Source organism: Rhincodon typus, chromosome 1 (assembly GCF_021869965.1).
Source record: "Rhincodon typus isolate 14 chromosome 1, sRhiTyp1.1, whole genome shotgun sequence".
Lineage (NCBI taxonomy): Eukaryota > Metazoa > Chordata > Chondrichthyes > Orectolobiformes > Rhincodontidae > Rhincodon > Rhincodon typus.
The window spans coordinates 46,083,099-46,095,251 of record NC_063332.1 but is presented as its reverse complement, the minus strand read 5'-3'; the positions used below and the strand labels follow the sequence as shown (position 1 = coordinate 46,095,251).

Sequence of the window (12,153 nt, the reverse complement as noted above, 5' to 3'; positions counted from 1 at the left end):
CAAGGGTCACCGGACCCAAAACGTTAACTCTGTTTTTTCCTTCACAGATGCTGCCAGACCTGCTGAGCTTTTCCAGCAACCGTGTTTTATTCCTGATTTACGCATCTGCAGTTCTTTCAGTTTTTATTATGTGACAGTAAAACCAAGTTCTAATTCTAAACAGCAGGGCGTGAAGTGGCTGTTGCCCTTCTGTTGCTGTGGTGTTCTGCCAGTAGCAGAGATAGTGGAGGACTGCTCTCCTGTCAATAAGTCAACTGAGCACCTAAGTGGACAGGTCCTGCCATCATTTACCAGAAATGTGGTCCCTTCCACAAGATGGGGAGATTGATCAACCTAGTGGTCTCCCTGTAGTTTCTGGAAAGGGTCCTCTTAATTGTGAAGAGATCCACAGATCGATTCCCACTGAAAATTCCCCTCCCTACTGGCTCACCAATTTGATTAGTTCTGATGACTCCGAGTCATTTACCTTGTTGCAAAAGCAATGTCTATCAGTTGGATCACAACAGTGATCTCTTTCCTTAAAAAGAGGGGACACATAATGGAAGTTCATCAGTTGCACTATGGAACTAAAATCCATCCAGTGTTCCCCCTGACCTCCAAGTGGGGTCCTCTTGACTCTCTGGCCTTTCATCTGGTCCAATGCCACCCCAAAAATATTGTAGCCCAATGCTCCAGGTATGCTTTGACCGAAGTCCCATTCAATTACATCCTCACTCTTATACTTTAACTGCCTGACAGTAAAGGTTAAGACTATAAAAAATAAATCGGAGCAGAGGGTAGCATTGAGCCCAATGAATCTGCTCCACCATTCAATGAGATAATGGCTAATCTGATAATCCTCATCTCCTCTTTCATGCCTTTTCCACAGAACCCTTGGTTCCCTTACTGATTAAAAATCTGTCTCAGCCATCGATATTCTTAACGACTCAGCCTCTGCAACATTCTGCTGTTTAAGAATTTCTTAAGCTCACTAGGCTCAGAGAAGAAAGTCTTCCTTTTCTGTCTTAAATGGGTGACTCCTAACTGAGATTATGCCCTCTGGTCCTAGACTTTCCCACAAGGGGAAACAACCTTTCTGAATCTACCCAGTCAAGTCCCCTAAGAATTTTCAATGGTTCAATAAGGCCTCCTTACATTCTTCTAAACTCCAATGACTACAACCCAATATACTCAACTCCTCCTCATAAGAAAATCCCTCTATACCAGGGATCAATCTTGTGAACCTTCTCTGGACAGCCTAATATGCACAATATCTTCCCATAGATAATGGAGCCAGAACTGTTTGTGGTATTCGGGAGCGGTCTAACTAGTGCCTTGTATGGTTTTAGCTAAAAGTTCCCTTTTTTATACACCATTCCCTTTGAAATAAAGGCCAACATTTCACTTGCCTTCCCTATTACCTGCTGAACTTGTATGCTAGCTTTCTGTGATATATGCACAAGGACTTTGAAATGTCTCTGTGCTGTTGCTTTCTTCAGTCTTTCCCCATTAAATGATGTTCAGCTCCTCTATTCTTCCTTCCAAAGTGCAGAACATCACACTTTCCCACATTGTAGTCCATCTGTCAAGTTCTTGCCCACTCACTTGACCTGTCAATGTTCCTCTGCATGCTCTTTGCGTCAACCTCGGCACTTGCCTTCCCACCTATTTGGGTCATCCGCAAACGTGGCTATCATATGTTCACTTTTCTCATTCAAGTCATTTATGTACATTGTAAATAATTTTGGGCCAAGCACTGTTCCCTCTGGCACTCCACTAATTACAGGATGTCATCCTGAAAATGGCCTCCTTAACGCAATTCTCTATTTGTCAACAAATTGTCTATCTATGCTCATATGCTACCTCCAACACCATGGCTCTCATCCTATTAAATAGCTGGAATATGTGGAAACTTATCAAATGCCTTCAGGAAATCCAAATATATTACTTCCATTGCTTCCCTTTATCTCTCTTACTTATTACCTCCCCAAAGCATTTTGATGAATTTGTCAGGCATGATTTCCTCTCCATAAAGCTATGCTGACTATATAATGCATTTCTAAAGGCCTTGCAATTATATCCTTTATCATAGACTCTAGTATTTAGCTATAGGGAGAGGCTGAATAGGCTGGGGATATTTTCCCTGATGCATCAGAGGCTGAAAGGTGACTTTATGAAGGTTTATAAAATCATGAAGGGCATAGACAGGGTGAATAGCCAAGGTCTTTTCCCCAAGGGTATGGAGCCCAAAACTAGAGGGCATAGGTTTAAGGTGAGAAGGGAAAGATTTAAAAGGGACTGAAGGAGCAACTTTTCCATGCAGAGGGTGGTGCGTGTATGGAATGAGCTGCCAGATGAAATGGTGGAGGCTGCTTTTTACAGCAACTAAAAAGCATCTGAATGGGTACTTGAATAGACAGGGTTTAAAGGGATATGGACCAAATGCTGGCAAACAGGATTAGATTAATTTAGGATATCTGGTCAACATGGACGAATTGGACTGAAGGGTCTGTTTCCATGCTGTATAACTTTATGACTCTGTAACTCAAAGCTAACCAACCTACACTTACCTAATTCTTATAACCGTCCCTTTTTAAATAAAAGGTGTTACAATGGCAGTTTTCCAATCTTATAGCAAATTTCCAGAAACTACTATCTTGGTTTAATTTCTTTTAGTCTCCTAGGATGCTTCCCTTAAGGTCCAGGGCACCATTTGGTCTTTGGCCCAATTAGTTTCCCTAGTGATAGTTATTGTATTTATTTCCTTTCTCCTTGATGGCCCTTGATTATTTAGAAATTTTGGATTGCTTTTAGTGCCTTCCACCATGAAACCTGATGCAATACATTGATTCAACTCATGCCAATTCCTGGTTCCCATTTTTATTTTCCCAGCTTCCTTCTTTAAGGAGCCTCTGTTAACACTGGTCCTCTTGTTTTAAATAAGCTCTTGCTGTCTGTCTTGATATGACTTGCGAATTTATCCTCAAAGTTTATTTTCTCCCCCTTTTTGTTTTAGTCATATTTTTGTTGGTTTTTAAAATTTTTTCCAATCCCCTGTTTTACAACATTGTATGCTTTTTTCTCTTTTAATTTGTTATTATTAACTTGTCTAGTTAGCCTCGTAAAGATAAAGATATATGTTTATCATGAACCATCAACTCTTTTCTTAAATATATTCCACTGTTCATTAACCATCTTCACTGTTAAACTCCTTTCCTAGTCCACGCCATGAAGCTTTGCCCTCATTTTTCTTTCTAATTACGGTTATTTAATTTTAGCGTAGTTGTTTCTGACTCATGTTTCTCCCTCTCAAACTGAGTGTAAATTCTACCATGGTCACTGTTTTCTAGGGAATCTTTTAATCCGTGATTATTTATTAAACCTCATTGCACATTATCAGCTCCAAAATAGTCCGATTCCTGATTGGATCCACAACATATCGTTCCAGAAAATGCACCAAACGCACTCTATGAATTCATACTTGACTTTCCCATCTTACATGAAGATTTAAATTACCCATGATTAATGTACATACCCTCATTATCTCCTGATTTGTTCCTACCCTACCATATAGCTACTGTTATAGGCCTTTAAAACTATCAGTGTCTTCTTTTCCTTGCCATTTATTAACATACCATTTGTTTTCCTAAGCATACTTAAATTAAAGATAGACAAGTCTCCTGGCCCTGATAAAATGCATCCCAGGGTACTAAAAGAGGTGATGGGGGAAATAGCAAATGCACTAGTAATTATTTACCAAAATTGACTGGACTCTGGGGTGGTTCTCGCAGATTGGAAAACAGCCAATGTGACGCCACTGTTTAAAAAAGGAAGTAGACAAAAAGCAGGTAACTATAGGCGAGTTAGCTTAACTTCGGAAAAATGCTTGAATCTATCATTAAGGAAGAAATAGCAAGACATCTGGATATAAATTGTCCCATTGGGAACACCCAGCATGGGTTCATGAAGGGTAGGTCATACAAAGAACAAAGAAAATTACAGCACAGGAACAGGCCCTTTGGCCCTCCAAGCCTGCGCCGATCCAGATCCTCTATCTAAACCTGTCGCCTATTTTCCAAGGATCTGTATCCCTCTGCTCCCTGCCCATTCATTTATCTGTCTAGATACATCTTAAATGACAGTGTCGTGCCCGCCTCTACCACCTCTGCTGGCAACGTGTTCCAGGCACCCACCACCTTCTGCGTAAAGAACTTTCCACGCATATCTCCCTTAAACTTTTCCCCTCTCACCTTGAAATTGTGATCCCTAGTAATTGAGTTCCCCACTCTGGGAAAAAGCTTTTTGCTATCCACCCTGTCTATATCTCTCATGATTTTGTAGACCTCAATCAGGTCACCCCTCAACCTTCGTCTTTCTAATGTAAATAATCCTAATCTACTCAACCTCTCTTCATGGCTAGCACCCTCCATACCAGGCAACATCCTGGTAAACCTCCTCTGCACCCACATCCTTTTGGTAAGGTGGTGACCAGAACTGTACACAGTATTCCAAATGTGGTCAAACCAAAGTCCTATACAACTGTAACATGACCTGCCAACTCTTGTACTCAACACCCCATCCGATGAATGAAAGCATGCCGTATGCCTTCTTGACCACTCTATCGACCTGCGTTGCCACCTTCAGGGTACAATGGACCTTAAAACCTAGATCTCTCTGTGCATCAATTTTCCCCAGGGCTTTTCCATTTACTGTATAGTTCGCTTTTGAATTGGATCTTCCAAAATGCATCACCTCGCCTTTGCCTGGATTGAACTCCATCTGCCATTTCTCCGCCCAACTCTCCAATCTATCTATATTCTGCTGCAATCTCCGACAGTCCCCTTCACTATCTGCTACTCCACTGATCTTAGTGTCATCTTTAACTAATTTGGTGGAATTCTTTGAGGACATTACTTGCATGGTGGACAATGGGGAACCTGTGGATGTGGTGTATCTGGATTTCCAGAAGGCATTTGACAAGGTACCACAACAAAGGCTGCTACATAAGATAAAGTTGCACGGTATTACAGGTAATGTATTGGCATGGATAGAGGATTGGTTGACTAGTAGAAAACAAAGAGTAGGGGTTAATGGGTGTTTTTCTGGTTGGCGGTCAGTGGCTAGTAGTGTGCCTCAGGGATCAGTGTTGGGACCACAATTGTTTACAATTTATATAGATGATTTGGAGTTGGGGACTAAGTGTGGTGTGTCAAAATTTGCAGATGACACTAAGATGAGTGGTAGAGCAAAGTGTGCAGAAGACACTGAAAGTCTACAGAGGGATATAGATAGGCTAAGTGAGTGGGCAAAGGTCTGACAGATGGAGTACAAATGTTGATAAGTGTGAGGTCACAGCAAAATGGACTATGTTTTAAATGGTAAAAAATTGCAGCACGCTGCTGTGCAGACAGACTTGGGTGTCCTTTGCATGAATGGCTAAAAGTAGGATTGCAGGTGCAACAGGTAATTAAAAAGGCAAATGGAATTTTGTCTGTCATTGCTAGAGGGATGGAGTTTAAAACAGGGAGGCTATGCTGCAGCTGTATTGGGTCCTGGTGAGGCCACACCTGGAGTACATTTCTGAAGAAGGGTCTAGGCCCGACACGTCAGCTTTCCTGCTCCTCTGATGCTGCTTGGCCTGTGTGCATCCAGCTCTATACCTTGTTATCCCGGAGTACTGTGTGCAGTTTTGGTCTCCTTACTTGAGAAGGGATAGACTAGCACTGGCTGGGGGCGGGGTGCAGAGGAGATTCACTCAGTTGATTCCAGAGTTGAGAGGGTTGGATTATGAGGAGAGACTGAGTAGGCTGGGATTATACCCATTGGAATTCAGAATAAGGAGGGGAGATCTTATAGAAACATATAAGATTATGAAGGGAATAGATAAGGTGGAGGCAGGGAGGTTGTTTCCACGAGCAGGTGAAACTAGGACTAGAGGGCATCGCCTCAAAATAAAGGGAAGCAGATGTAGGACTGAGGTCAGGAGGAACTTCTTCACCCAAAGGGTTGTGAATCTGTGGAATTCCCTGCCCAGTGAAGTGGCTAAAGCTACCTCGCTGAATGTTTTTAAGGCAAGGCCAGATAAATTTTTGAACAGTAAAAGAATTAAGGGTTATGGTGAGCAGGCAGGTAAGTGGAGCTGAGTCTCAAAAAGATCAGCCATCAGCCATGAGCCATGATCTTATTGCATGGTGGGGCAGGCTCGAGGGGCCAGATGGCCTACTCCTGCTCCTAGTTCTTATGTTCTTACGTTCTAAATGTCAATTTTCTGTTTGTTTGATTCTCAGTTTCAACAATTATTTTTGATGTCAGCCATTCAACTGCAACTGCATCACTACGGTGACACTGAGCTAAGGGATCAATTTCCATCATCAATACATCCAAAATATTGCAGTTACTTGCTAACTAGTTTTATCAACTCCCAAATTTAAAAAAATAATTGTGATATGGCATTTATTCAGCAGAATAAACACATCACTCAAGACTTTGTTCCTTTTGTAATCTGGTTTACTTGTATCGAAGTCACTTTGCAATATGACATTCCATGGGACCCTTCATGTGACAATACGGAACTAACAAAAAGATGAAGTGAGAAGAGGAACCAGGATACTTGACCTGTAATGCAACAATTTGTTGCAAATTAAATTTGTGATCAAATGAATCTGTAAATGTTTAAGTAACTTCATTACCAGAAAATAGGAGGCAATGAATGTAAAAGTAGTAATGAAAATTTTGAAAGTGTCAGACAATAAATGAAAATCTTGCATCAAAACTATTTGTTTCATCCCCCAACAATGGCTTGGTAAACAAGTAAAGCAAGGTTAAACGAATATCCTTTCACAGATTAACACGGCAAACCTTTTTATTTCAACTGTACATAGTACCATAGCAAACAAAGAACCACATAAGTCTGTCAATAAATACATTAATTGTTTGATTCATGTTACATAGGAGATTTCACACAAGTCCATGCACACTAATCCAGACATCTCATTGAGCAGAGGTATCCCAAGAAAACAAATGTCATTCATTATTCAGGCGCATTATCTAACCATTTAAAATATTCTAATCAGTATACACATATGCTTGTTTGTGCTTTACAGATGAAAAACAAGACAGGACAATCTTTACCCATTTTGTGCAAAACTGTCTGCAATTTTAAAAATATTATTTCAGCTAAAAAGTTTCCATGAATAACTCAGTAATGATTACTTACTAAACCTCTAGGATAAATGTTATGCACAGGTGAAAACTCAAAATTCAAATATCAAACATTGGTTCCCAATGCAATTGTTTTTAATCGCATCCTAGCACATTACTCCCAGAAATGTGCTTGTTCCATATTCACATATTGTCAAAGTTATTAAAATGTGGTCTGAGCTTATAAGTTATAAGTATTCTAATAATCTTGGTTTCTGGAGTTTTCAGAAAAGAATAAAAAGTTTAAATGCAAGAAACCAAACAACCATGAAACATCAGGATGGAATATGTATAGCTTGCTATTAAGTTAATAAATGAAAGCAAGAATATAAGCAACAAGTGACAAGGGGAAAAGAGAGTGTAGAAGGCAAAAGAGTTGCAGCCAAGGTTGCTACAACCATTCCCCATTCAAAATGTTTCCTTCCTTTTCTCCTTAAATACTTATTTACCTCAAAGAAGCTCTGTTCATGTTCATATTCAACTTGAAGGAAGAGATAATCTTTCTGCCTTTCCCTCACTCAACGCCCACTGTGACATCACAGAGATGTACAACACGGAAACAAACGCTTCAGGTCAACTCGCCCATGCCCCAGACATCCTAAATAAACCTAGTCCCATTTGCCAGCATTTGGTCCATATACCTTTAAACCGTTCCTGTTCATATACCCATCCAGAAGCCTTTTAAATGTTATAATTGTACCAGCCTCCATCAGTTCCTCTGGCAGCTCATTCCATACATGCACCACCTTCTACATGAAAATGTTGCCCCTTTGGTCCCTTCTAAATCTTTCCCCTCTCACTTTAAACCTAGCTTTGGACTCCCCCACCCCTGGAAAAAGACCTTATCCATTTCCCCTATCCATGCCCCTCATGATTTTATAAACCTCTATAAGGTCACCCCCTCAGCCTCCGATGTTCCAGGGAAAACAGCCTCACTCTATTCAGCCCCTCCCTACAGCTCAAACCCTCCAAACGTGGCAACATCCTGATAAATCTTTTCCAAATCCTTTCAACTTTCACAACATCCTTCCTATAGCAGGGAGACCAGAATTGCACAGTATTCCAATAGTGGCCTACCCAGCGTCCTGTGTAGCTTTTAGAAATTAGAATTTCTGTCACACATATCTAAGCCAATAAAACAGCTGAGACAATTAGTTGGTTTTAAAATTTAACTGGCATTATTTTCATCAAAGCAACATCACCTGGAGAAAAACAGCTTTTCTCCCATTTCCATCTTTCTCTGGGATTTGTAGAGTACAAATGGGGTGTGCATAATCAAAATGGTATCAATTTTCTCTCTCATCCTCTCTCACAGCTGCACCCATCTTTCAAAAATATATTAATTTTATCTCATTAAAGTTTTTTTAAATGTTTCATTTAGTTTTTCTTTAAATGATTTTGAAAACCTGTTGAGGAGCAGAAACTACAAACAAACAAAATAACTGAGTTTGGCTACAAAAGTTATACAGATACATCTTAGGTTATTAGATATGACATGTATGATCAGATTGCTTAATCCAAATTGAATTCTTGAAAATTTCAGAGCTTTGATGCCAAGTATAATGAAAACTTTGATCAAATTCCAAGATAAAGTTAATTGAAATATAATGACTGTGAAACTTATTTTTAATGTTGGTTAAACCCTTATTTTAGCAGTAAAAATGAGTAAAAGAAATTCAGGAACTATTTAGGTGAATTTTGAATATTTTTCAAATGATAAAACAATTATCTATTTGGTTGCATGATTCCTTGCATGATGTACACAATGTTTCACAAAACCATTAACTGAAATAATACTGCCTCATATTAATAGCTGTAATTCTGCATTCATCAATTAAGATAACATTTACCTTGGCAGGTGCCTTTTTGGTTCACACACCAGCACCAAGATAAACATTTTACAAAGGTCGTTATATTTATTTCAGATACTAATAGGTAACACACTTTTTCTGGCCTAAATCAGTGATTTTCTATACAACTGGCAACTTACATTTATATGGCACCTTCATCGACACCAACGTTCCAAGCTGCTTCAGATTAAAGTAAAGTAATTTGACAAAAAGCTACACCAAACCAAAGTACAAGACACTGGGACATGTGATTAAAAGATTGGTCAAAGAAATAGGTTTTAAGGATCAACAGAGAGATGGGGATGAAGGGTGTACTAATAACAGAAACGATGTGCTGTCATTCCCTGTGGTCATTTTGAGAAGCACAATCACTCAATAGGTCCTTCAAAAATTCTGATTCCCATTAAAGGGTCCCTGTAATATACTGACATTTAAATACCAGGGAAAACTCAAACCAAAACCCAGTATGTCTGATAAACAAAATTCTACGGTGACAGAATGAGCTTTTAGATCCAGAGAAGCCAGATAATGAAGGGTCACTGAACTTGAAACATTAATTTGGTTTCTCTCTCTACAAATGCCAGATGTGATCAGTTTCTCCAGCACTTCCTGTTTTTGTTTCAGATCACCAGCATCTGCAGTTCTTTGTTTTTATCTTAAGTCCAAAATGTTACATGCACAAGTAAGTTCATATGGAGTTGTACAGTAGGATGTTAGGAAGAGATGGTAGGACAAAAGTTCACTTTATGGTCATTGATTCTAACTTTCTAGTGTAATGCACTAGAGGTTTCCACTGAGTGCAGGAATGCCATCTTCTGCTGACAAGCAATATTCTGTGGGAGAGAACTGATTCAGTTAAGTTAAATTTCATTGTAATAACTGTTAATCTATTTGACAATATACAATAAAAATACTTTCCCATAAATTCTTACATACTTGAGCAAACATAGGAATTAGTTTGAATTTGCAACCAACTTTTAAGCAGTTAATATTAAAACACCATCTTACCAGTTTTGCTTCAGTTTGAGATGAGTTTTTGACTCCAGCAGTAGATATAACTGGTGAAACATCTGACATGGAAGACGACAACGCTGCTGTAGTACTGTCAATCCCAAGTTCATAACTTGAAGAACAGAGGGGCATAACAGGGAAGTTATGCCCATTCAAACCACTAGCTTTGTACTGCTCGTTGTTCTTTACTGAGCTAAACAACGCACCATTAGGTAGGCTTGTGCTGTGGAAAGTACCTGTGAGCTTAGCAGTCTTCTGCTCACTCTCATCAGAATCGAGTTTAGGAAAGGACAAAGATTTGATATTGCTGACAGTTGAAGCAGATGGGAGAGATACTTTGGCAGAGAAGGGCACTTTTTCACAGTTCTCCAACTGTGGCAAATCTATGAGGCCATTTGGCTTGTGAAGAGATTTGAAGTCTGAGGTAGCCTCCTCAGTTGAGGCCTGCACTTCTGAGCTTGGTGATGCATCTGTGGATCCCACAATGTGCACATCCAAGTCATTATCCAACTGTGAAATAATCATTGGTCGTGAACTTGCTTGAACTTCAAGAATATTTTTGAGTTCCTCCTTATCATTTAGCGTTTTCAACTCCAGTTTATCAAAAGGATCCTCTTCACTTTCAAAGTCTGCAAGATTGAATTTGGTTGTATAAGGAGGACTTGGGTCTTTTTGTGTTACAGTTTTACTATTCGCTGGCATTGGGGTTAGAATATTGTTGTGTCTTAGACTGGCAAGTATAGGGTTAATAGTCAGTGGAAATGCTGAAGAATGTGGTCCATCATTGTATTGGATTCCACATTTTTTCTCAGAGAATGCATCAGATTCAGCAGTCACCGAAGAAATTTCCCTTGTTAAACTAGCAGCCTCTTGCGCAGCTTTAATGTGTTTTATTTCTTCAGCCCATTTTATGGTCCTCTTCTCGAAAGAGAAATCATACTAAAAGAAAAGAAAGATCGCATTTTACAATAATAACAAAAGAGTAATTGTAAAGAACCATAGCCATAAAGCTTTTCATTAAACATGCCAGGAAAATTTCAAACACTTAGTAAAATCATTATTTTGGAAAACTAAGTGAATCATTGTGAAATATAAAAGGGCAACAAAGTTATTTTCAAAAAATTAGCAGTTCAGAAATTTGCTAACATGAAACCTCATTTGTTTTTTGCAATTTTAATTGTCAAGATATATGGAATTTCACTTATTTGAAATGCTATTGGAGAATGTGGTGCTCAGACTACTCTGCTATTTAACAATTTTATAAGCTTAAGATGACTTGAGTGCGGTGCGGAAAGACACCAACAGCATATATTCAATATTAATATTGGCTGTGGAAGGTCGTGGAGACCTACTCCTTTCCTTGCCCTGTGCTCAATGTGGAGTAGAGCCTCTCAAGCTATGTAACCCATTGTCTGTCTGACAGAGGTGCCTATGTTCCTTTGTGCACTATGATTAATTAGCTTACTGAAATCAAACTGAAATCCTATTTCAACACTTTCATCAGGTGGTCTAGCTGTGATAATGATGTTTCCACATTTGCAGCCCAACTTGGTCAATATGTCAAATCAGAATTTCAGCTGCAATAAACAAGTGCATGTAATGACAGTTGCACATTGTCAGGAGTGGAGACCAGATGGCAAGTTTAAGAACAGTTTCTGTCAGGTGCCTTTGTAATACATAAAGTACAGCAGTATAAAATAAATGAAGAACACGGCTCATGTCCATGATTCCCTACTTGATGTGATCAGGCCAATATGGATACTTACCAAACAGAACAAAGCAGAAACTTTCTCCAACAAAAACCAAGTCAGAATTGGAAGAAATAAAACGTCAAAAGGATTTAAATGATCCGCACTGGTTTTGTACACATTCTAGTGGATAGCTTGTTTGTGGAATAGATAATCAAAAGAGTCAGTAAAAGGTACAGGGATCAAGTACCTAAAGATATTTTTGAAATTTATGACAAAGAAAATCACTTCAAATTCATCTAAATTTTTGTTTCACATTTTCTTTTAAAGTTTTAGGAAGTGGTGTTCATTTTCCTCAAATGAGGAAAAACAGTAGCAATCCCCTGGTATAACAAGATGTAGAGCTGGATGAACACAGCAGGCCA

The 12,153-nt window shown here is 39.1% G+C and overlaps 1 protein-coding gene across 1 annotated transcript in view; it reads right to left on the bottom strand.

Moving 5' to 3' along the window:
- The window catches only part of ubap1 (ubiquitin associated protein 1), a 55,355-nt gene that overhangs the window by 20,343 nt on the left and 22,859 nt on the right, over nt 1–12,153 (bottom strand). Inside the window, exon 3 of the mRNA XM_048600461.1 lies at nt 10,038–10,979. Coding sequence (XP_048456418.1) covers nt 10,038–10,979 — 942 coding nt within the window. The remainder of the gene's footprint in view (nt 1–10,037; nt 10,980–12,153) is intronic.